This window comes from Aythya ferina, assembly GCF_964211825.1.
Source record: "Aythya ferina genome assembly, chromosome: 1".
Taxonomy (NCBI): domain Eukaryota; kingdom Metazoa; phylum Chordata; class Aves; order Anseriformes; family Anatidae; genus Aythya; species Aythya ferina.
Window position 1 is genome coordinate 78,290,978 of NC_140296.1, and position 26,476 is coordinate 78,317,453.

The 26,476-nt window shown below is 42.5% G+C and overlaps 1 protein-coding gene and 1 long non-coding RNA gene across 2 annotated transcripts in view; both read left to right on the top strand.

Annotated features, from left to right (window-relative positions):
• The window catches only part of LOC311430941, a 29,201-nt gene extending 16,423 nt beyond the window's left edge, over nt 1-12,778 (top strand). Inside the window, exon 4 of the long non-coding RNA XR_014689128.1 lies at nt 12,399-12,778. This is a non-coding gene — a long non-coding RNA (uncharacterized lncRNA). The remainder of the gene's footprint in view (nt 1-12,398) is intronic.
• Nucleotides 12,779-13,947: 1,169 nt separating this feature from the next.
• TMSB4X (thymosin beta 4 X-linked) lies at nt 13,948-15,572 on the top strand. The gene is made up of 3 exons (XM_084507892.1): nt 13,948-14,068; nt 14,715-14,828; nt 15,113-15,572. The coding sequence occupies exons 2-3, from the start codon at nt 14,729-14,731 to the stop codon at nt 15,145-15,147; spliced, it is 135 nt and encodes a 44-aa protein (XP_084364018.1). The 5' UTR covers nt 13,948-14,068; nt 14,715-14,728; the 3' UTR covers nt 15,148-15,572.
• The last annotated feature ends 10,904 nt before the right edge of the window (nt 15,573-26,476 follow it).

Genomic DNA, 26,476 nt, shown 5'->3' on the forward strand with positions numbered 1-26,476 from the left:
GGTCGGCTTGAACACATTTATCTCAGTCACACTGTCTAACCCAATTTTTCCTCCTTCAGTTTTGTCTTCATCTGTCTAAATTAATGTGATTAAGCCCTTGGCACAATTTACCTTTTTGAAAGACTAGCGCTAAAAGACACCTCAGCCTTTTCTAGCCCATCTGCTTCTCACTCTTTCTCTTTACTTAGCAATGAGTTGTGGCATTCCTGGTATGTGCCTTTCCATAGAAAATTCTGGAGGAAAACAAGGGTGAATTTATCAGATATAAGATTAAAACATCTGAGCATTGGTATAATTTTTTTCTTAACTAGTTGTTAGGAAACACTATGCTTTATCATTTAAACAACAATGTTAGGGACTGATAGAAAAGAGTACCTTTCATGTATCAAAGCAAATGGGACAGATGTGTGGAAAATACCATAAATATTTCTGGTGTTTTCAAAGACATAGAGAGTTCCCTCGTTTAACTTAAAATTTCTTTGGGGGTTTTAGTTTTAACCACTCATATTTGCTCAGAAGAATTTGTTTCATGGACATAAATATTTATCACTCTGTCATACAACATATTGAGGCAGATGGGCCTCAGCACTTCAATAAAATTAGGGGGGTTTAGGGAATAAGACCAATCACCTTGTAAGAAAAATCTTAGGAGGTACAGCAAATTTGTGGTCATAGGAGCTCCTGTGTTTTCAAGCCAGGTCCATTCTTGCCCTTTGTCCTTGACCTTACACTCATGCTTGTGCGATGTTTCCATCCCACCAGGGCCGGGACTGAGGGTATACATAGGGTTTAAGATATTATTCTGGGATGTTAGAGTAAGGGTTTGGGGCAGAGGAACCTGATTCACCTGGAGACTGCCGCATCCTTGGAAACCTTGGTGCAGAGAGTGGGCAGTAGCATGTGCTGCACCTCTGCTCCACAGAGGTCCAGGGGACATCACTGGTGGGGTCAGTGGTGCTCAATATTCCCCTGAGCATCAGTGCAAGAGGTGGGGGAATGGACCACCTGTGGGAAATGCATGTGGTCCTACCACAGACAAAAAAAGAAAACACATTTACAAGCAGAATTCCTCGTCTTTTGCAGGCCTCCCAGGTTGTTCTCTGTAGGTTTCAGGAGATGTGTGGGAGCAACACCATGGAAGGCTTGATTTTCCCATGCTTTTTGGTCTGCCTGCTTAAAGGTTCAGTGAAGCATTACCTACGTTGGTCATCTGAATTATGGCATACTGGATTTCATCCATCAAGTGCTGCTGATGTATTTGTAAAACTTCAGAGGAATATTGATATTAAGCAACCACAAGAGTGCTTTAATACATCATTTGAAAAGTGGCAGATTTATATAAACTATTTAAGATGTTGAGAGAAAAATTATCCTAAATTCTCATTTATATCAAGTCATTTCATAGTGTCTCTTGAATTCTTGCCCAAAAAAAAAGGCTTAGGCCAAAACTTTGTGTCAGAAAATAATTAATCCATTCTCTGAGGGAGGCTGATCAGTTTCACTTTATACTTCATTCTTTCTCCATTACCAGCACCTCCTTTATCTTTCATTTCTTTACCTTGCCCACTAATTGAAAAATATACAGTAGCTTTTCCTCCCCCAAACAGTTTTGACTCAAACTGCCAAAAGTAATTTCTGTTTTCTCCCTGTCTTAGTTAATGTCAGACCCACTCAGACCTACTTATACTATGGTGGTAGCAGGGGGAAGGGAACAATTTGACCTCTTTTGGCAGTAAACCACAGGACAAAGGTGAATGCTAATGGAATACTAATTTAGATATTATCCATAGCATATCTCTGCTTGTGCAAAAGAAATAATGGATGCTTTTAAAATTTTAAATTCAAGGTAAGTTACTATTCAAGCTGGGTGCAGATGGGCAAGCACCCAGATTAATAAGTATAAGTGACTTTTTATGCTGGCTCACTTTTCATGTTATCTTTCACTCATTTCTAATGGGGCCTTGGATGTCAGAAAGATGGCTCCCAGAGTCAATGGCTGAAATAAACCGAGCTGTCCCTTATGTGAGTTCTTTGTCTGTGGCTAGGGAGAGGAGAGGAGAGGAGAGGAGAGGAGAGGAGAGGAGAGGAGAGGAGAGGAGAGGAGAGGAGAGGAGAGGAGAGGAGAGGAGAGGAGAGGAGAGGAGAGGAGAGGAGAGGAGAGGAGAGGAGAGGAGAGGAGAGGAGAGGAGAGGAGAGGAGAGGAGAGGAGAGGAGAGGAGAGGAGAGGAGAGGAGAGGAGAGGAGAGGAGAGGAGAGGAGAGGAGAGGAGAGGAGAGAGGAGATACATAAGGTTTTGATAGTCTGTAGCACCAGTGACCATTTGCTGCCTTTTGCTGTCTTATTCATGAGCTCTGCTCTGTTGCTCTCCGTAAATGGAAACAATACAATGTATGAGCAATACAACAGCAAGCAATAAACCTGAAAACCTCAGCATGTCATTAACTGAATGACTAGTTTACTCTCATCTGGGATAACTGCCTAGGCATTCAATAGCAATAATACCTCTATGGCTAGAGAAATAACTCCCAGCTACAACTGAATGGTGACCACCATGCCTTGCTCCATTCTCTGCCTGACAAATAGAGACTCTTTGAGAGGCAGTCTCAAAGGCATGACAAACATGTGTAAGAAGGGAACCTAATCAGACTGCAAGTGGTTACTTTCAAAAGACAAAATTAAAAAAACAAACAAACAGGGGGGGGGGGGGGGGGGAGGGATCCTGGTGAAGATTAGAGAAAGGAAACAAATGACACATAGTGAAAGAAAAGTAACAGAAAATATCTCTTCATCTCTTGTCCTCATGCAACAAAAGTGGGTCTCCAGGGGACCTGGAAGATAGTGCATATGCAATGGGTAAAATGATTTTTCAAAAAAATTTTTTTTTTCAAATTATCAGATGGTTGTTTTGGAAGTTCTTGTTAGAAGGCATGGAGGAGAGCTTAGTAAAATGCACAAAAAACTTTATGAAGTAAATGTATGGTTGTGTTCTTTGATTTTCTTGAAGGAATATAAAGCCTCATGCTTCACTCCAAAGGGCAGTGGGGTTTCCACATCAATACCAAATGTAAATAACAACAGTGGTCTTCATATGGATCCTTGCAACTCTTCCATGTTAATCACCTAACATACTTGAACCTGTGTATTTCTCTCTACCCTGTTTTTGTTTGTTTGTTTGGTTTTTTTGTTTGTTTTTTTTTCCTGCTGCTAATCTATGGCACTATTTTATTTTATTTTTATTTTTAACTATCTCTTTGGAGTACCACAGGTGAGGTCTCCCATAGGCTTTTTTTAAACTTAAGGTAGTTACTGATTCTCTTTTACCCTCTGCTATTATAACGTGTTAGGAAGTAACATCTTAATATTTTACAGAAGCAATACTAGCTCACCATAGAATATTTTCCTGAGCATATGTTAAAACTCTAATTATAATTCAGCTAATGAATCCATATATACCTTCAATTAAATAAAATGTAGGCAGTGCTGTCTACCCACCAATGTATTTGCCCAGCAGACAACTGCAATGAGATTATGTGGATTTCTAGCAAATCTGCTTCTTCAAAGCTTTTGGGGAGACTTATTGACTTACAGAGTTTCAAATGATCACATTACAATTTCTTGCTTTTCATTTGTGCTACAACTTCTGTACCTCTGGCTCAGTGACTGTCAACCTGCAAGCTGTGGACTGCTGTGAGCTGAGAACAACTGTGAAAAGGCTTGTGGAAAACTATAAGAGAAAGCAATTTAAAAGAATGATCTTAAATGAACTAAACAACTTTTCTTCTAAGAAATTTCAAGGTGTTCACTGGATAAAAAAAAAAAAAGTTAAAACCCACTTATTAATGCTGATGCATATACATTTTATTGTGCTGGATTATACATGTATTTTGGAGCAGCTTCCCAACTGTGGAGTGGTGAAGATGATGAGAATGCATGTCCTGTATCTAATGTATGCTTATGTTCATAGCAGTGACTTTCCTCCTGTTGCCAGAATAGTCTGAGAAATGTTTTTACTGTAACCACTACCAAATTAGTGCCCCTCTCACCTGACTACAGGTTCCCCATCGCTGGGTCCCTGATTCTCACTAAAACCAGGAAACTGAAAAGCCTCAGTTTTCTCTTCACTAATTCTTTCCACAGTCCCTGCTTTTCTCTCCCCCATTAGGAATTAAAAATCCGTAAATGGTAGGGTTTCATCTTTGGTTATGCTGTGTGTTAGTTTTCTGTTCTGTTTTGTTTTGTTTTTAACGTTAAAAACAGACCAAATTAATCTTCAAGAATCTTTGTTTCACCTTCAAAATAAAGTATATTATTTTCCAAGTATTGTCTAAACAGCAGCTGCCAGCAAGACCAACAAATCTAGCAAAAGTTATTTTTGGAGCACATAAACATGAAGCTGGAAGCCTACATGCTGTAGATAGCTAGAAGATGCCGAAGTGATTGTGCTGTAATATGGGCTGAAGAAAGACATTTGACTGAACATCAACAAAATCTTTTATTTCTTGTTATTCTAGACATTCACTCAGCCAGCCAGCAGAATATCCTCCTGTAGCTAGTAAAGTCATATTCTTATTGTCTGCTAACCTCCATTATATATATATATCATCGATATTATATATATTATATATATAATGTATAGAATAAATATAATATATGTTCTATATATTCTATAATATATATATATCATTATATGTGTATTATATATTTACTATTTTTTATTATTTATTTATATTTCTACATTATTATATATAACATTATTCCAGGAGAGGATATATAATTTCAGTTTCTTCACATTATGTAATGTAAGAAAAGGAGCATTGTATCTAATGATTACCTGTACTCCCTTAATGTTCAGTGTCTTGCTCACAGCAGATTGTCCAAACAGTAAGCACAGAATAAAATGGCCCACTGCCATTGGAACTGGGGCAGCTGTTTTTCTCACCACGAAGTGATAAATTAAGTTCTTGCTAGGGCTCTGCCCAAGCACCAGCAGGAGAGGGTCTCTTAGGACCACTGTAAAACATTTTCTCTCTCTCAACAAGAAAACCATCCCACATTTATACAGTCCTAGTCTTGAAGAATCCTGCTCTGAAGAATTTGAAGAAATTTTGAGATTGTTCTCTTTCTAGCAAAGATGGTGATACTAGCAAACTACATTTGAACATTAAATTTGTTCATGAAACAACTCTGTGGTTAATATTTCAAGTCAGTCTATATTTTCATGGGTGAGGATTTGTGGCAGGGTGGATGGTAGAGTTGAACAAATACTGGGGTTGTGCTTCTGTCATGCAAACAGCAGCACATACTGCACCTGACAGTACTCAGGAGGGATGGGGTGCTACGGGATGATGTATCTTTTCAGGAAATCCAAGTTCATGAGTTGAATTTGTCCCCTTAAATAACTTTGTCTGAGTCAGTTATCCATCCAAATATGAATGACTTTCTATTGCCCTGCTTTTTTGTTTTCGTTTTAGTGGTGTATAAACTGGACATACTGCATTAACCATTACTGCCTTGATAGGATTTCTTTTTTTTCCAGCAAGATAAAAGATGTTAATCTGAATCTTCCTCAGCCTAAGAAATATAGCTAAAACCATGGAGCCAACATAGCATACTGCAATATAATACAGTATTATATTACAGTAAACATATAGTTATTATATTACATCATATAATTATATATATAATATCTGCATAAGATATTTTATATATTATGTATTTTGTATTATTATAATGTGTTATATATTACATCCCTTATATATATTATGTATATTATATATATATATGGAACAGTTTGTTCAGAGAAGCAGTGAGGTCCCCATCCCTGGAGGCATTTAAGAGACGTGGACATGGTAATAAGGGACATGACTTAGTGATGAGACTCTGTAGGTCAGGTTGATGGTTGGACTTGGTAATCTTGAAGGTCTTTTCCAACCTACATGATTCTATGATTCTATATACTGTATTTACATATGCATATATGTAAGGATCATCATCACCACAATCTCTGGCCCTATTTTCAGAGAAAATGGGAAAAAAAAAATCATATTTGAGGAGTCAGGCCTCCTCGTTTGTGTTAACACTATGGCATTCTCAAGTGATCTCACTTCTGGATCTTTGATAAACTTAGTCAACAGTGATGCACAGGTAACATACATGTATTTCAGTACATGTATGCATCTTTTCTTCTGAAGCTGATGTTCAGAAGTTTGTGTTTCCATGGATAACAATGTCAAATCTGTGCAAAACCATGGTAATTACCAGGAAAAATTTAATTCCTACAAAACATATTTCTGCCAAGCATGCCAGTGTGGGAGAACTATCATTCCCAGATGAGCTATGAAGTTTATCAGGAGAAAATGACCCCTAAGAGAATTTGTGAGTGTATCTAAACCAACAAAGTAACTTCTACATTTGCTGTGTATTGCAGAGGCAGCCATGGCATTTTTGGTCTTGGACACAACTCTCTATATCTGGCCTGTGCATTCATGGTTTCATTTAAGACCTGGAGTCCTGGAATATTTTGACTAATATTACCAGTATGAGGAACATTAAAATTGTGTGTCAATACAAACCGCAGCCCACTGGTGGCAGTAGTTCGTTACTAGTGGACAAAACTCTGCTTGAACGGCGTGGGCTGTACATATATGCATGATTCATGGAGAGAGACGAACTTTCACATCTCAGTCTACCGGGTTGCTCCTCTTTCTCATCCCACAGTTCTGATTTTATCAAGACTGTAGCTTCGAAATAAAACTTATTTTACAGGTGTAGGAGACAAATCAGCAGAAGATGAAGAGGCAACACAAATAAGTTAATATCTGTTCCCTTTGGAAGCTTTGATATGATCCCTGGTTTCACATGCGTCCTCTTCAAGGCACATTGAATAACTGAAATAAATGGAAGTGGGGCTCAATCTCATGCTTACTAATATCAGTAGCAAAACACACATGGAACAACAACAACAAAAATTGAACTTGCTTTTTTTTTTTGCTCTTTCTGCTCCTGTGCAATAGTTTGCATTCAGGTGGAAAGTAGCTATACTCCTCCCTATAAAAATGAGCTCTCTGTCTGCCTGCCTGCCGTGACATGTTTTAGCAGTCACCCCACTACGTCAATATGTATTAGTATTACTGTTGTTGTTTTTCCTGTGCATGTGTGCAGTAACTTCCTACCAGCCCTAAACCATGCCAGGAAATGCTTTTGTTTCAGTTAGTTATAAACAAACTTGTGCCTAGTGATAACGAGCAGCAGAGGTGACATGAGCAAGCAGATGCAATGGACCCTGCTGCCACCAGACACTGTGAGCAACTCTGAGGGCTCCTCTTCCTGTAAGGAAAATGGACTCCATCTGCCACTTCTTTCCTGCCAGTGACTGTGTCCTTGTGTGCATTTCTCTAAGCCTGACACTTTGAACAAAGAAATCACAAGTGTTATCAAACTTTAACCACTATCTCTGGTCCATACTGTTCTGTGGAATAACCTGAAAACTCCCAAGCAATTTCAAAAGTGGTGCTTTCCCAAGCCCCCTGCCTTATTTGTCCCAACAGTGACAGTGAGATTGTTTGAAAAACTGAGACACAAACAAGCCTGGAAAAGCCCTAAGTGCCTGCTGTGCATGGGGTACTCTTCAGCCCGCCCACCCAACATGAGCCCACCCAACAGGGCCATCCCTCCCAGTCCCACCTCTGATAGGGCTCAGGCTTCATAACTCCCTCCACCTTGAAAGGAAGCATCAAGGCAAAGAACAGGAAGCCTCGGAAGCTGTGTGGATGCCAGGATGAGCTTTTGTTTCAGGCATGTTGGTGGGGTGATGAAACCTTCACGCTGTGAGAGCTGCGCCTTTTGTTCTCAAGAAGGAAACCCCACACACACCCCAAGTCCCTACCATTTGTGGAGCATGCCAGAGGTAGTTGAAATGCATGGCTATGGCAGTCAAAACACTTCTCCTCCCTTGCTTTTCACAAACTGGTACAGTGAAGAAAGCATCCTGTCAGTAAGGTTTAAACAAGATGTGCTTTACCCCAGCAGCTCCATCCTTTACTCCCTAGCCTGGTGAAAGCTCACATAAGGATATGAGTCAGGTTTTGAGTGGATTTCATAGACATCTGGTCCTACATCTACATCTACACCAGATTTCTACATCTGGTCCTGCAGCAAGTTTACAGTTTTGTTGTTGTTGATGTCTGTTTGCTTGCTGGAAATAATTTAAGAAGGGATTAGTGGTGAAAAACAAATAGATAGATCAGATAGGTAAACCCCCACAAACTGTGGAAAATCTTGCCTGCTACACTCTTAGGAGAGACAAGAGAAAAAAGATTGTTGCACTTGAATGGGCTTGGGGAGATGAAAACACAAAGGAGCTGATGGCTGAATACACTTAAGATGGTTTCAAAATGAATGTCTCGGATAGGGCTAGCAGCATTCAGCACAGGCAAGTAAACCCGCCCAAGAAAATCAACACAAAGCAATAAACCCAGTGTGACTTCCAGGCTGCTGTTTGTTTAAAGTTAGCTCTGAGATAGCTATGCAAGGCCTGTGTAGCACAGGTGTGTTCTTTAGGGCAGTGCTGTTTTCCAAGATAAATAAGTTGATCCTGCTGCATGTAGATGCACACTGACTTCTGCTACTATCATGTCGAGACGGGAACGTCAGCTTTGGAGGGTGGGAACCCCGATCTCAGCACGACACAATTCACCCAGCTCATGACGTCAGGCACATGCTGTTATTCTGCAGCTCACAGTATGGGTAGATGCAGTATGGGCATCCTGGGGAGGTTCCTGGGCGGTGTTACCCTATCTCTGTGCTCTCTCCTACAAGCAAGAGAAACAGCAGTCTCCACTGGTGTTAGCCCACAGTTGGCTGCTGCTAGCCATTGCTTCATTCAGCCTGTTTGTTTTGGTCATCCCCTTTTCAATGGGATCCTGATAAGAATAGCCTTCTTGTCTTTTGTATACATGCACTCGCTTGTGTGTTGAATAAAGAGACCACAGTATTTTGCATGTATATCTAGCTTTATCTTCGCATTGAAAGAAACTCATATTCAATGGTAACATAACAATCCAGTCTCCCCGTTCCCTGAGATTTCTATTTGTACTCTCTATTGACAGCCATGCGCATGACTTGTAATTAGCAGTTTAACTTAGGAGAAGCTTAGCACTGGAGGATCGAGGGGTTGCTGGATAGGGCTGAGTTGCACTGGGAGAAATTATGCATTTTGCTTTTATGGTGTGTTATGCTGATGCTGTTATTTATGCACTTTCAAAATTATTATTTTCACTCATCTAAATTAGAGGAAAGAAAAGTTGCTGCAAAATTCAGGAAAGGATGACAAGCACTTGTGAAAATTTGGCACCGAGATGCCTTCTTCAGGCAGGAGATATGCTATTGTTTTCAGTTTTCTCAGATAATTAGTAAAACAGCCTTTTTTTTTCTAGAGATAGCTTTCAGCCTTAGCTTTTACATATAGATCTGGTAGCAAAAAATGCAGACAAAGGAGGTGGTTTGGACACTCTTAGTCCACAGACCTTTGCAAAGTAGCCCCAGTGAAATGCGTAAGACAAATAACCCAAAGCTTGGTGGTTCCCTGCAGATTTAAAGAAATCTTTCTGTGGGCTGGAAACATAATAGCTTCCTCTCAATTTATTAAAAATTTCCGAATACAATGAGAGTAACTTCTTAGCATCCCACCAAAGCTGGAAACCACAGCTGAAGGCTTCCTCATCTTGTTGGCTTTGTTATTGGCTGTATGCATGCAGCCTTCGCTCGGTTTCAGATAGCCTAGCCCCCAAACTGCAGCTTTGCTACAGCTTCTGCATGTGTTAAAAGTGAGACTCAGTGCTCTTCCTTTATTATTCATGGGTGTAAGGAAGGCAGGGGAACCAGATTCAGGCAGATTGGTGTGGGAGAGGAGCATCTGCTGCTCTGGGGTATTTAGCTTCCTGTGCAGCAATCTGAGCTTCCCAGGCTGGCTTCTCCTCTCCCACAAGCACCACTTGCTTGAAGTCCTGACCTGTTGCAAAATTCCCTTTGTCAAGCACAGTAGAAAAAGGAAATGCCACAATTTGTAAAGCTGAGAAGTGCCAGTATCTGTCCTGCTAGAACAGACATTTTGCAATTCCTCTTCTGAAAACTTTGGGGGGATGGGAAGGCTCTTCCTATACACGTTCTGCTCCATGAATTGATTTTTTTATTTTTTGTCAATAGCATTTCGTGGAAAGTGACACAAAACAAATGTTGTGCTCTGCCAATGGACCAACTGAACACCCAAACCCCAATGTTACCATAAAGCCACTTCTGATGCTGGCAGTGAGGTAGTGCAGCCAGAAACTACAAAAAGTGATTGTCTCCTCCTCACTTGCACTCTCGGGATTTCTGCCAGCTCGAGTTTCCTCTAACGGTATATGGAATGAGAGAAAGCATTCTCTCTCAGAGAGTCAAGCCTGTGAAAATAAGATTTCACATGTGAAACTGAGGCCTGGAAAACAATCACTTGGCTTCTCTTCCTCTAATTTATTTTCCATATGATAGAGAAATTTGCATACAGTTTATTTTTATCTTAAGAGTCATCTGATGTGCCGGGGATCCCATTATGAATAATAAGCTGATACGGGAATTAATTTTGGGTGCTTTATCACACAGGCATTTTGTGTCCCCTCAATTACTCTTTAATTACTCTTTTTTTTTTTTTTTTTTTTTTTTTTTAAAGACTGTATGAAAGAACTAGCACAAGGTTAGATTTGTGTTCCTGATCATGTTTCAAAACATTCTTCAGTCAGAGCTCAAGCAAAAGCTGAAGTCAATTTTAGATACAAACACTTTTACTGACATCAATTAATATCTGATTAAGCCCCTCTGTTGCATGCCCTCAAGCAAGTCTTTTATTATCTCAGTCTCACAGTCTGACAAATGGGAATAGTTTATACTTACCTGGAAAAGGAGTGTTGATCTTTTTACAAGGCTTCAAACACGGCCAAACAAATGAGACATAAGAACTATGGTTTACCACGTGCTGTTTCCCACTCCATGACTTTCCGAAAATGCAAGAAAGAACTTGCTGCCTTGACATAGTGCAGCCCCTCAACGTTTTCAGCTGAAAACTGTTAGCGAGAGTCCAAATTCCTTCTTGCAAATGAGGTCAGCAATCTGCTGAAAAGTGCTCTCCTTTAACATGCAGATGGCTAAGAGAGTGCATGCCTAGAAGGGTACCACTACCTCACCAAATATTTGGTGACTGTAATTTTTTTCTAAATAATCACTATAAGAAACTGGTGACATACAAAAAAAAAAAATAACAAATGTAGAAGCCCATCAATATCCAAAATAAGAACTCCTAAACTAGTTATCCTTTATGTGGCTTATGCTATGTGGCCTAGCAAATGTGCTAAGGATGTCGGCTTTGCCACATCCAAGTGCGCAGTGGTGTTTGTTATCCCCAGGTGCCATTTGGCATGGGGCAGTCTCACATGACCATGAATCTTCCTCACATTCTCCATACAGCAACAAAAAGAAGCAGGCATAAAGAGATATACACAAATATGCAATTTCTGTAATTATACCACTAACACTAAATGAGTGAGCATTTACTTTTACAGAAATTAGCCTATGTCCTGCCAGGGAAATGAAATGCTTACATTATGCTCCAGTGGAACAATACAGCCCTCATACACGTAGCAAGGTACACATGGCATTTCCAAGATGCTGTGCCTATCTCAGTGATAATCCACTGAAAGGGAAATACAGGAAGGCAGAGAAGCAGCAGAAGTGTAAACCTTTTATTTGTCTCTGTCTCGCAGGACTGTAATTGAATCTAAACTCAGCAGTGAGGCCTGGTTCACACAAATCAGTGACGCTCCATTTAAGTGTGTGGATCACACTCATTTAAGAGATCTATGGCTCTGTCCCAAAATGAATAGTGCTACCACTGGACAGGCTGCTTCTGGAAAATCAGACCCCAGTCCCACAGACACCCACCATTCTGCAACGTCAGGAGAGCATTTACTGCACTCAGGTCAGGGCAATATTGATGTGCTCAGACACGTGCATGAGTGATTACAATAGCCACAGAGGAGACAAACTCTAAAAAATGTTTATATTGATTTACTATCACTTAAGAGGCCAAAAAATCTTCAGTGAAACCAAAAAGTCTGAAGCTGTAACATCATTGGTGATGCTGATAATTAGGGAGATTTCACAATTCCCAGTCACATGGTTCAGTGCTCAAATGTGTCGAAGCAAAAGGCCATAAACTCATTTTGAGGAACTTGCTCAAAAGCTAGCTAGCAAATTTAGCCCATTTCCAACACAGAAGATCCCTCTGCCATGTTTTTAATGCTGTTATTATGAAAATCTGTAAATACTCTCAAACTATATGATATGTTCCTTGCTATTTCTTTCCTCAGTGATTCCTTTGGCCATTGGTCTTGCACCACTCCTGGCTTATAGGAGTTACCATCTCTCTCAGCAATAGACTATTCTTCCAGTTTTTGAGGCTGTCATGGACCGGGGGAATAAAGCAGAGTTTATACACTGCACCACCAAAAGTGAAGGAGCTCGGCTGTAGGAGGACTCTGGGTGGACTGGAAATCTTCATTCACTACAGTGAAGTATTATTGGAATCGCCATGGGGACAGGATTTTACCCCCGTGACCATACATCTGGAAACGTTAGGAAAAATGGCTGGCTAAGGGGGAGAGGACAGCCGCGGAGCAGAGGAAGCAGCAGCATCCCCGGAGGAGTTGACTGCAATGCATTTACAGCTCTCCTGGCATACATTAATACGGTCCGTGAGCCATGGCTTCTGCTTCACCACCAGCCACGCTCGCATCAGACGCAGTGCTGGAGGGCAGGGCGCAGGGAGCGAAGGGCCACACGGGTGCCGCGCAGATGTCCCCAAAGCAGCAGCAATTCATTCCCACGGGCTCCCACGAGCCAGCCCCACCTCGCACCTCCCCTCGCCGAGCCGCTGCCAGACAAAGACGCGGGGATGTCCCCAACTTGTTGCCACCCTGCCACGCACCCCCCACGGATAATTCAGTTTATTACCCAGCGCTGCAAAAGCACAAACCACAGCCACCCGTGCGCCCCCAGCCAGCCGCCTTACACCGCTTTTAGGGCTGCTGGCGGCTCGCAGCTCGCCGGCTCGGGTCCCCTTGCGGCACGCTGGGGACATTTGGTGCTGCGGCGAGGCGGGGGGCGGCCAGGCTGGCCGGGGCGATGCCCCCCGGCTGCGACCCACGGGGCCCGGCAGATGCCGGGTGGGGCGGCACCTGGCCCGGCTATTGTCTGCTGGCCCGGCACGGCTCGGCACGGCCGTGCTCGCTTGCTCTTCTTTGCAGCAGGCTCGCAAGGACAGCGATGGGGTTTTTCTCTCCCTGCAGCCGGAGGTTGGGGGAGGGAGGGGAGGCTCCCGGAGCTCGTAAAGGACCGAGAGGTTCGCGTTCGCCTCCGAAATGAGGAAATCCGAGTACCACCACCAGCCGGCTGATATTGCCCAACCCGCGGGAGAGGGGCACCCCGGGGGCTGAGGGAAAAGCTCCCCAAAACTCCCACCCGGCCCCGGCCCCGGTCCCAGCCCCATTCCCGGTCCCTGCCCTGTTCCTGGTCCCTGCCCCAGCCCCGGTCCCGCTCCCGGCGTCGGGGCAGGGCGGGGGCCGGGGAGCTGCGGGCAGCGGCCGCCCCCCCAGGGGCGCCCCCCCCGAGGTCCGGGGCGGTCGTGGGGGGTGTGTGTCTGTCTGTCCGTCTGTATGTGTGCGTGCGTGCGCGTGTGTGTGTGTGTGTGAGTGTGTGTGTGTGTGTGTGTGTGTGTGTGTGTGCTGGGGGAGGTAGGGCTGGGCGCTGGGGGAGGGAGGGAGGGGAAGGAAGCAAAAGCGGAGGGGGGGCGGGGGGGAGAAGAAAAAAAAAAAAAAAGAGAAAAAGGCGGAAAGCGGCAAAATGGTTAGCTGATGACATCACCTCCATTTGCATAGGCACAGGGATAAAACCGCCCCGCCAGCGAGCGCCCTTTATACTGGCGTGCGGAGCGGCGGCGGCAGCGAGCGGCGGGGCTGAGCATCACCGCGCGGCGACACCGGTGGGTCCCGCCGCCCCCCCGGCCCCGGCAAGGCCACCCAGGGGCCCTGGACGGTGCCCCCCCTCCGGGGGGGGACCGCGGGCAGGGCAGGGCAGGGCGCGGGGGCTATTGTCCGGGGGGGGCTATTGTCTGGGGGGGCTATTGTCTCGCAGACGAGCCGCTGCAGGGCGGTGGCGTACGACCCGCCAGCCTCCTTCGTTGCAGCCCGGCGGCTTTAGTTTAAAATTATTATTATTATTATTATTTTTAATTTTACTTCCTTATCGAGTTTAAAACCAGGCGGGCGCCGGGCGCTGCCCTTCTATTGTGCTCCACAGCCTGCAGATCCTGGGAGCTGCCACCGGCTGGGGCTGGCGGCGAGCTGCAAGCAGCTGGGATGCTGGACTGTTGGCTTTTTTTTTTTTTTTTTTCTTATTCGTATTTATTTTTATTTTTATTTATTACACGCCGGGGATTAAGCGCCTGAATTTCGGCGTGCGTGGAGTTTTCGGCTCCAGCGGCGGCGCCCCCCCTGTGGATGCCGCTGGCCACCTTCGAGGCGCGGCCCCGCTGGGGTCGGGGGGGGACCTTGGGGAGGGTCGAGGGGGGTCCAGGCGGGTCCGGGAGCCCCGTCAGGGGGTAACGGGCTCTTCCCTTGTGCGCGCAGATTCACCTGCCAACATGTCCGACAAACCAGACATGGCCGAGATCGAGAAATTTGACAAGTCCAAATTGAAGAAGACAGAGACGCAAGAGAAAAATCCCCTGCCTTCAAAAGAAAGTGAGTGGGGGGGGGGGCAATGGGGGGAGTAGGGGGGTGGGGTGAGGCGGGGAGGAGACAAAGAGGGGCGGCGGGCGCGGGACCGGGCGGGGCGAGGGGGGATGCGCGGCTCTGCCCAGCCCGAACCCCCCCCTCGGCACCGGGTAGCCCTTCGTGGGGATCCATTGGGGTTTCCATTTTGATAAATGCCCCTTCACGAGCCATAGAAACTGACCGACGGGTGCGTTTTTTAGGTTCACGATCTTTATTGCTCCTTTTCTGTTTTTCTTTTTCCCCCCTTTTAGCAATTGAACAGGAGAAGCAAGCGGGTGAATCGTAATGAAATCTGCCCTTCCAAATTATGCACTGTACATTCCACAAGCATTGCCTTCTTATTTTACTTCTTTTAGCTGTTTAACTTTGTAAGATGCAAAGAGGTTGGATAAAGTTTAAAATGACTGTACTGCCCCTTTCACATCAAAAGAATAGAGAGAACTACTGACACTGAATGAAGGCGCTGCCTTTCCCTCTGCCTGTCTGGCTTTGGTCCTGGTGGCATGAAAGAGCTTGCATGTTGATGAAAGAAGAACTTGGGTGGGACTACAGTAAACTAGAGTAACACACGAATAAATGCAAAGCTGTACCAAGGTCCTGCGAGCTGTAAAATGCAGTTAATCGAGTGCCATTTTTTTTTTTTGTTCAAATGATTTTAATTATTGGAATGCACAATTTTTTTAATATGCAAATAAAATGTTTTAAAACCTGGATGGTATTTATGTCCTCTGTTTGGAGAACCGTACCAAAGGATACGAAGCATAAAAGCCAGTACTGAGACGCGGGATGCTAGAAAGCCTTTGGAGAGGATTCAAACCTCAATCACCATTCTCAATTTTTTGATACACGCTCTCACCAGTAGATAAATTTGCGTGCCTTGAAGCTAGCCTTTAGAAAATTTCAGTAAAAAATTGCGTGTCTTAAAATTTGTTGTCATGTGAGTATATCACTTTAAATATTTCTTCTTTAATAATTAATGTAGAGATTGATAAAGGCAAAAATTTGGCTATTTTTCTTGCTTTGCCCCACCCATAGCGTAGCTCTCTTAGTAAGAAGCTTTCTGTTTTGCTGCACAGATTCAACGCTGGTTGTATAAACCCATAGTTTGTTTAATTAATAATTAAGGCTTGTTCTGCTGATACAGTATTTAAAGGAAGAAGTAACTTGAATTTTCATTCCATAATTGAACATCAGCTTTTTAATATTCTAAAGTAATTTTAGTGGATGGAGCCCCATGCATATTAAAAACATTTTACTAAAATGTTAGTCATGTTTGGAGCACTTTTATGATCTCTTTAAGGCTATTCAATCTTAAGAATTGGTATCAAAGAATATAAAGCTACAATTTCCCTCCTAATTCACAACTAACCATTTGGGGGCAAAAGCTTCACAGTAATTTACAAAATTAGGAGTATGATAAATCCAACATGCAAATAACAACACTGCTGCTGGGTTATGGCAGTTCATTCAGGCCTGGGACACTTTTTGGTCATTTTTCATGCTCAAGTAAATGGGTAAAATCATCCAGAAAGGTCAGTGGGACTTGACTTTAGTAGCCTTAATTTAGGATTTTTTCTTGTGACTTTGTAGTGAAAAATACTTAATGTTATGGGAAAAGCTGTCAAGATATGCCTATAGCAGGGTGGTGAGTGTGGTTCTTCAGATCCTTGGTTGTATCTTCAGGGGTTGAGCCTCTATTTGTTTCAGCCTGTGCTTATAAAGCAAAACCAGTCCCTCTGGGCAAGTCTGGGTTTTGCTGGGGCTGCTTTGAGGAGGTCACGTAGATTCGGGGATCTGACTAGCAACAAAGTTTGTCCTTGAGTGAGGACATCAATGAGGGTGGTGGAGCTGCCCTGCTTGGAGGCTTGGTGGATGTCCATGCAGCTGGAGGAGGAGGCAGCCCTGGGGTGCTGTGTGCTTGCGGCACAGCCCCTGGGCCCCCCAGCAATGGAAAACTTGCAGAACTGAGTGTTTGATGGATTATAAACTAGGATTCCTGTTTGAGATGTTTTGAAGCAGTCCACAGGAAGATTTTGGATGTCCTGGTGGCAGAAGGACCTTGCAGTAGTTTAAGCCAATGAGCTGAAGACTGAAACGAACCTTTGCCTCTGGTTGTATTAAGATTTCATTTTATTCCCCCTATATAGTGGGAAAAGCACAGCAAACTAAGCTGAGTTTCTGAAAAGACAATTAAACGATCAGCTTGCAGCCACTGATCTTAATCAGGAAACACAGGATGTAACATGACTAAATTCAGAAGCATTATGGTCTGAACTGTACGTGCGCAAGTGAATAGAGGCGAGCGCTTGCTTACGGTGGATTCACCTATGTGAAGGAAACCAAAGCAATGCATCTCTGGAGGAAGCAGAGCATTAGACATGCATAGCTCTTTGTAACTCAATGAAAGTGTGTTGCTGTCAGCCAGCACAGCTCAGCAAACCAGGAAGAAGATACAAGGCGTGTGCAAGTCCAACTGGATCAGAGGACAGAGCTGGCTGAGGGGTACCACCGTCTGTTGAGTGTGTGGTAGGAGGTGATGAGGCTCATATCTGTTTTCAGGAGGCAGGGCAATAAGCTATTGCTATTGTTAGCTGCTCTATTTATGGAGTCAAGGACTGAAATACAAAATTACCAGGAAGGTAAACATTCCACGTCAAATTCAGGAATTGCTGGAGCTTATCATGCACTGCTTTGCTCCTTGTTCAGCACTTTTTGTAGAATCAGAGGAAATGATGGCAGATACTCTGCATGCCTTGCATGGGCAATATTGAGGTGGTCACATACGACAGCCACTCTACACCACTACAATTGATTACATGAAGAACGAAGGCTTGGATGGATTGACTGTAATACTCAGGGTTGTGTCTACACTGGTTTTTCACTGTGGCCAATAGATGTGTCTGATTTCTGTCTGTCAGTCTAGAAACTTTCACCAGCAACAAATTGTCTAGCAGGGAAAAAAAAATGGTCATGGAAAAGGGTCATCAGAACCAGAAAGGCACATATGGTTTTTGATCTCCCAAGCTGTTATCCCAGCCCTGCGAGAGGCAGGCTGTACGCTGCTGGCTGATGTGCTCCCCGCCCCCAGCAGCCAGGCAGCCCCATCCAGGCTGCACCGCGTGGCTCTTCCTCCCTTCATGGCTAAGGAGCAATTTTCTCTCTCTTTCCTGCACCTCCCAAGATACCATCAAGTGTGTGTATATTGTACAGGCAAGCATATGCTAACAATATCCAAAATAGATTGTTGTGGTATTAAAATTAATTTAAAAAATGTTAAGACCTTAAGGCAAGCATTTTGGTCTTGTAGACTATTTTTGTGCAATGCTGAATGTGTGATAAAACACCACTTCCCCTAGTAACCCTTTACTTCCCCAGAAACAGTTTAGAAATGAGCAGTTCCTATTGTGTATTGTAATCATACATGGCTGCCACATACAGCTGCTGAAGGAAATACTTTCCTTAACAAGGAGCTATGCTCTAATCCAAGCAGCATATAAAATACCCTGAGCACATAATACGGCATGCAGTTCAACGATTCTACGGGGCTGATACTAAAAGGGGTGTGAAGAAATAAAAAATGGAGCAGCTGCTTATTCGTTCATCTGCAGTAGTATGACTATGCAAAGCAACCTATGACAGGCTTGGAAGAGCTGTCTGCCGTGAGATCATCTGATGTGCCAGCTTTGTGCATTTTCAATTCAACAGGCAAGGCAACTGAATTGTAAATAAAATAAAAAAAAAAGGGGGCTATTTTGTTAATTTATAGAAAGGCAATTCCAGACAACATCTCTCTATTATTTGTACACTGTCTGACAGATTAATTTGCTATTGTCCCTGTGATATGATTTCTTAAAAAGCTCTGCTCTTTACCGTGGCACCTCTTTCAAAATTATGTGACTTATGACAAGAAAGGGCTCATTTTTCTCTCTGTTTTCAGCTGAGGTTAATGACCCGAATTTCAGTATCGGTTTTACTAGGTTTTAAAAATTATGTCAATCTCCTCTCTTATTTTCTTTTCTTCCTGTTTAGAAAAAAAAAATATATATATATATATTTTTATTTATATATATATATATTTTTTTTTTCAGACATAGTGGGTTCTGAGAGATGCTTTTTTCCCTTTGGGTTAATGAGCTTTCAGCATACTCGGAGAGCAGTGAAGATACATTTTTTATCTCGTTTCTGCAATCACGAGGACTAAAATATTCCTTTTTTTCCCTGTAATCAAAAGCTGGGGTTCTCAGGAGATTTTTCAGTCGCCTGGAGCCTGGCTTTATGAAAACTGTCAGGCATGATGAGATTCATGCAATGTAAGGAGAATTGGCAACTGGGAGAGCCTCCAACCACTGCTCCCTCACAATAAGAGGATGATGATGGCAGGGCAGAGTAAAATCTATAGCATTAGTTTCAGGCCATTTTGTGCAAAGAATGGTAGGCTAAAGCTGCAAAAAAACTAATTTTATTTATTTGTTTGTTTGTTTGTTTGTTGTCCTATGGCCTCAGATTTTCTGATGGCTCTGGATTTATCCTTTACCTGACATCAACTTTTCATTCACCAGTATTTTGCAAATGAATTGATGTATTTGCTCTAACTTAAACATGTTTCCAACATTTGAATAGTCCTCAAATGTTCACAACATTTTTGATAAAAAAATTGTTTTGAAAAAAAAAAAAGTCATCACTTCATTGACCAAAGGCTTCTTGGTGACAAAGGAACTTTTCCTGGTATTGTTACTGTAATCATTTTATCTTTGGCATGGGGTCCAAGGCTTGAAATTTGGGCCTGAAAACAATCTCTTGTGACTTTGTAGACAGCATATTTCATGAACAGACATTTGCAGTGCCCTTTGTTTGCATAATACGTGTGAATATTGAATACACTTACAAATTGGCTCGAGATGTGCTGAGGAAAAAAATAATAAGAAGAATGCATTTACATGTTCCATAATATTTGCCATAGATAATTTAGTTATCCCTAATATCATCTTGTGGTTTGAAGCTACAGCAACAACATTCAGCTCTCTAAAATGAGGGATGCGCTAGCTGAAATCTACTTATCTCTAGACTGAAAGGATGAAATCTAGGCTCCCAGATGGTTCAAATCTTACCTAAGGTCTTTTATAAATTTTCATAAGTATTAGTTTATGTTTGACTTCCTATAATGGTGCTTCATTTCCATATGATGTACAATTGTAGATAATATAGCATATTTTATTTAGGGTTATACTTTAAGATATTTTGAAATGGAGAAATATTTCTTCAAACCGTCACTTGCAGCTTTGTAATTTGCTTTTAAGGACCAATACACAGCTAGATCTTGATGCAAGATGATGTAGACTCTTCTGGAGCTATATAATAGACTGAAGAATTACTTGCTGGATTACTTTTTCGTGCATCTTGGTTCACCTCACCTGCACTATATCATCTGGCTTCTGTAAGAAAATTGAGCCAACAGAAGGTTATTCTCCCTGCATCCCCCAAACTGAGCATTGCCTCTCAGAAATGAGACTGACCCCCTGTGCAGTGGGAATAGCAGTCAGTATTATATATGCGATGAGGTCTGACAGGGCAGAATATCCATCCTTAAGGATGGAAATAGCAACCTTTTGGCAAAGGGCTCATAGTACTTGCTTACTAATCCGAAGGGTCCTAATTGGATTGGATAACACTATGGTATTGGATAACACTATGGATGAAAAATAATTTTAGGTCAGCTTTAGAGGCTTTAATTTCTCTCTCTATAGTCTGAGGTTCTCTCTCAGACTGTAGAGTTAGAAATATCAAAGCAAAAGTGTAAACCAGGTGGAAAAGTAGAAAGAAAGCTTTTCTATGTCTTTACCAGGATGTCTTGTGTGTGATTCATCACTTAGAAAGGATATGGCTACGTGAAACTCAGACAGTAAATAGAAGATATTAGTTTAGGCCATGGTGTCCAGCAAAGTTGGAGAAGAGAATACGCTTTTGAGCTTTTTCACAATTATTTTTTCAAGGTATTTTTGTAACACCTTGTCGTCTGTTATAAAACCAGGGATATGAAGACATGCATAGTGAAGAACCTGTACCTGTGCTAATGTGAGCACAGATCTGGTGAAATCAGAAGCCTGAATGGGAGCTGCCTGCAGCAAGTACAGCTGGGTCATACAAGAAGCAGTGCTGAGGATGCAGCACCTTGCAGCAGGGGCAACACCTTGCTCCCGGGACTATGCTCTGCCTTGAACCTGCCACTGCCTGCCTTCCCTTTTCTCCAGGTGTCTGATCCTGGTAGCAATATTGTGCTTGTAGTAATATCACAGTGAAGGCACCTGAGGGGCATTCCCAGGACACTGCCCAGGGCAGCTGAGCCTTCTATTGTTTTAATATTGCTATTCAGCTTTCCCGTCACCTCATTTCATGGCAAGATGATCTGCAAGCTGTTGTTCAAAACCAGCCAACTCCAGCCCATCTCAAGGTTGGTGTTGGCTGTGTGCTGTTGGTTTTGGGTGCCATGGGCTCCTGCATGCCTGTCACGCAAGCTCCACAGCCCTGTTCCTTTGTGTGTCTTGCCTTTGTGTGCCCTTCAGGGATGCCCAGATGTCAAACCATCCTGTGTTTTTGCTGACTAGCCTAGATGTCAGTGAGTGACTGTGGGTGCTCAGTCTTGGATTATCTTTTGAAAAATACATCTCAAGGAACCTCCTAGACAAATATATTGCTTGTTATGTGCAGTGGCAACGTGTTTTGGTTTGGTTTGGTTTGGTTTTGGAGGGAGATTTTAGACAGTGAAGCTCCAGGCTATAAATTTTGAGCCAGCTTGTAAAACGCCAAATGGTTAAGTCTTACCAGTACTACATAGGAATAAAGAACAGCCATAACTTCAGAAATCCAGGCTCAGTGCTGGATTTAGGGCTGCATTGAGTCCCAGGAAGGTAGAAAACCAGCTCCTATACAAATTCATGATTTACAGACCTGATGCTTAGGTCTACAAAAATTACGATGCTTAGATTGGATGAAAGGTTAGAAGTTCATAGGAAAAACAATCACTGAAGGCATAGCAAATGAATTCCATGCGAAATGCATGGCGAACTTAACACAAGCATATTTACTCCATAGCATTAACAAACAGAGAAAAACAAAAATAAGTGAGCTGATGAAGGCAACAGTGATTTTAGTCTCATTATATCATTTCAGCATTAATTGGGAATAAGAAATCTTATAGAAGACTGTAGTATACCCCACTGCTCTGACATGTTAGGGCACTATAGATGGATCCCAAACAGTCTCATTTGCAGATCTCATGACTCTGATGCAGCTGATACATAGTTTTTTGATGCAGAGAACAGCACTCCCAGGAAGAGCTTAACATTTCTTTCTTTTTTTTTTTTTTTTTTTAATTTATTTTTTATTTTTAAGCATTTTTAATTACCACCCTGTGAGATACATGGGGGTCTGTTGCCTGCTTTGCTCTTGGTAGTTGGCTTGCCAGAATTAAACGGAGGGGGAAAGGTGAAGCTCTGAGAATGAGTAAAGCTATTATGGATGGCCCTACTTCTTGGGATCTTCTCTCAGTATCATCACCTTTCTGTGAGAAATGCAGCCTTTTACACAGGTCCATGGACTGTACATACCCATGTACAGATGCTTTCCTGATACTCTGTTAAAGTCATCTGTGCTGTATGTGGGAGGTGTGGGTTACACTGAGAAATGCCAAAGTAGCTCTCAAAGTCCTTGCTGCATTTTAAAGGTTAAAACCAGAACAATTTGGCATTCTATGAAAGGTCTCTAAATGGAACAGAGTTGTTTAATCACATGTATTGCAGCACAAGAATGAACTCTTCTCTGTCCTTTTCAGCTGGACTTTGTGAGCTGATAGGGACAAATTTATTTATTTATTTATTTATTTATTTATTTATTTATTTATTTTTGGAAAAGGCCACAATGTGGCTATCTGTCCACAGTTTTGTCTCTCAGATCAACAACAAAAAACAACAACAACAACAACAACAACAACAACAACAACAACAACAACAACAACAACAACAACAAAACAAACAGCAGACATTGTTCTGAGACCAGGAATAATTTCCTGCAGTTTTCAATGCGGTAGCCTGAATGAATCCTAATTGAATATTTAGGAGTAACACAAACTGAGCAATTGGATGCTCACAGCATCCCAGGAAATATTCCCCCCCTTGCAGAAGCTAAAAGGCCCTGTGACCTGTCAAGGAGCTGAGTGCCTGTGCTTGCCTTCTTTTCAGTGATTTTTCTAGGTGTTTAGGGCATGTGCAAGTCAGGCCATTTTTTATCTGAGTGCCTTATTTAGAGTAGTAATGTAGTTTTTGTCCCCTGTAGCTCCCTCCTGGTTTATGATATTAGCTTCTACAGGGTCTGTCAGATAAGACTCTGTCACCACAAGCACTTCTCAGAAGGAATGGGAGTATCCCCTCACCATGTCTTTTCACATTTTCTTTCCCCTTCAAAGACGAATCCTGGCTCCTTCTCTAAATTTCTTTCCCTCCCTCTGGAGGGGTGCCCTAATCACGCCACTGTTACAGGCCCAGGAATCTTGGTCTTCTCTGTAGCCCTCACTTGTCATACGCAAGCTGCGCGTGTCACTCCTGCCAGCATCTACTCCCTGCTTCAGATTATATTTCTGACACTTTCATCCAGTCTAATCGTCTGCCAGACTGCTTGGTGTCTTCAAACCTCTCGCTCTCAACAAGAGTCTGCTGCCAAGTTTTTGACAGGGGACTCCATCATCTATCTTCTGCCTGGGATGTCTATGCCTGTAAAATACTCTGTGCAAAAGCTTCACTCTTTCCTTTCTCCTCTTTCTTGAACAGACAAAACAGGTTCCTAAGAGCTGACCTAGCAGAGGAAGCAGCAGCATGCCAGCAAACTGGAAGGATCAGGAGCTGTGGGAGCTGACCATAAGGAAGAAAGAGCACTTATCTAAGCTTTATGCAGTCCTTCTCCTTGTTTATCCCTGCTTCACAGCAATGTTTATTTATTTATTTATTTTTTTAACGAGCCTGTTTATTTCTCATGATAAGTCCATAGACTTACCCTCTTTCATGCTGCTAGCCAGCAGCGGGGAGGTTAAAAATGCAGTCAGTTACCAGTGGCAACATACTAGTGTTGTAAATCCTGCCCACACATCTTCAGATCTACTGACATTTGAAACATCTAGGCCTTTTCTGTTAGATATACCAGTGTAATTATGTCTCAGTATATCTTTTTTCCTACATGTCATCCTCCAGGAGTGCTCAGACAAGTATATATGAAGGATATATATGGAAGGAGAAAGAAAGAAAGAAGGAGGCTGGAGTTATAGAGAAAGAAAGGAAGCCATTACAAATTGTTCACCAGGGATTTTGAAAGAGCAATATCACATATTAATAGTTGCCATCTAATAGCAGATTATTGATTTCTTTAAATTATTTTAGTATCTTGCCTGTGAACAGCCAGTCAGGCCGTGCCAGTGAAATCAATTATATTTTCTATCAGTACTGTATGCTTATCTTGCGTAGCAGAGATGTGGAGGTGCTGTATGTCTTCCTTGTCAGTAGTGCCGTAAGTTAACAGACTGTATGCAGCAGGACTGGCACGTATGCTAAAACAAACACGTATGAAAGCTCAGTGTGGAGGCCAGGGAAAAGTTGTTCCTTCTCATTAGACTCAGCAGACAGCAGATAGCTTTTCTGATGGTCAGGATTTGACCCCTTTTTTTATAACACCCACTAAAAAAGATTGAATTTCCATATAGGCCCATAATATTTCATTGACACTTTCTGCCTTGACCACTGCCTGGTTCAATGGCTAAGATAACTGGGAACTAGGACTTCATGGGAACCCACCTCAGTCCAGGCAACAAAATACAGCTGGAGGAGACAGAAAGGGCCACCACAGCTTCAACTAGGAAAGGGAAGCAGCAAGCAGCAAGCTCCAGATAGGGTCTTGCCTTTGGTGGCTTTCTTCTGCACAGCCCCACAAAGGAGGGCAGAGGGAAAGGGCCATCCATTCATGCCCAGCTCTGGGACATAGAACTGATGGTCTTTTTTGTTATTTCCTGCTGGGACAGGGACAGCAAGGGGGGTACTACCTGCAGCATGGGTTCTTCTGGGATGAAGCATCTCACCCAGCACCCTTCAAATAGGCTTGTATCCGAAGACGCACCTAGCTTTTAAAGACAGATAGAAAACTGGAGTAGCATGGAGTGCTTAACATCTGTTTTAAGATTCCCTTTTATTGATTTTTATATATAAGTAATACAGCTTACATTACAGCTGTATTATGGCTGTCTTAATCACATGTCTTCAGGCATGGGATCATTCTAAAATGTTATCAGTGTTAAAAGAAAATGGGCCACTAGAGACAAAACACTAATAAAAGCTCACGGTTATGAGAAATTCACCCAAGCAGTTTACACCCTTTACCATTCCTCTGTGGTGGGCTGTTTCAGGGACAGACATGCTGCATGTAAAGTGGGCAGTAACTAGAGGGACTAATCACATGAGCGATCACCATGTTGATGAACAAGGATTTGGCAGGATTAAGCACCCAGTTCTTCTCTGTGCGAATAAATCAATTTATTATCTGATAAAGGCCTGCGCTTTGTTCTTTGCAAATGTGAATTATTTATAACACCACACTGAATTTCAGCCATACACACTGAATTCTTTCAACAGATTTAATGAAGTCTGAGCCTCTACCTGGGAAATGTCTTCATATGAGTGAGCCCTTATAGATAACTTCTTCTACAAATGCAGAGAGTGGATTTTTGCCCTGGCAATGGACTGTCCACTGCCTTCAGCCACTGTCGTTGTACCTTCAGTCACAAACCTCCCTTTTTGATGGTAATGATTACAAATTCAGCACAATATGTGCACAGTTTATTTCTTACATAGAACGACATATCACAGGCAGATGTTTCTTCCTCATATGCAAAACAGTACTTCCAGTGAGGCAAACATACTCGATCCTTTATGAACATACAAACATTACAGCGTTTGATAAATGAAGAAATATCTCCAGCATAATTTTGCAGTATCTGATCTATCAGTGTTTATACTGTGCAGCTTAAGGCAAATGATATACACAGGAGATGAAAATGGTTAATTTGCATATACCATCTTGTGAATATTTTAAGAATTACTGTGTATTTAACCAACCTGACAAATGTTCCCAATGTTAAACTATGCTTTAGTATTATCTCAACAAGCAGGGGGGTGTTCAGCTAGCTACCGTAGACTTCTCTTTTGACTATAAAGGGAATTTGTTTGCTAATTTTGGTCTTTTGAATTGCACAGAAGTTAGATCACTGAACCAGCCTTAAAATAGACGGAGTGGAGACCCTTATAACAAGAAACTGTTATTGCATTCTTTGTTTTGCGAGATATGTTTTAAATACTTATCTGGACTAACAAGGGGTGGATGACTCCATGGGTGGAGCTCAGTAAAACTGTGGAGATTGGTATCCACCGTGGGCTTTTACTGCCTGGCTTTGCTAGCCTTGGTGAGGAAAAGACAAGACATGGACAGCTTTTTTAACAAGCAGAAGGAAAGGGATGTTCTTTCTGTGGGAACAATGGCTCCATGCTCCCCATTGACATCCCCACATCTCATAGGTGAGGAGGCTG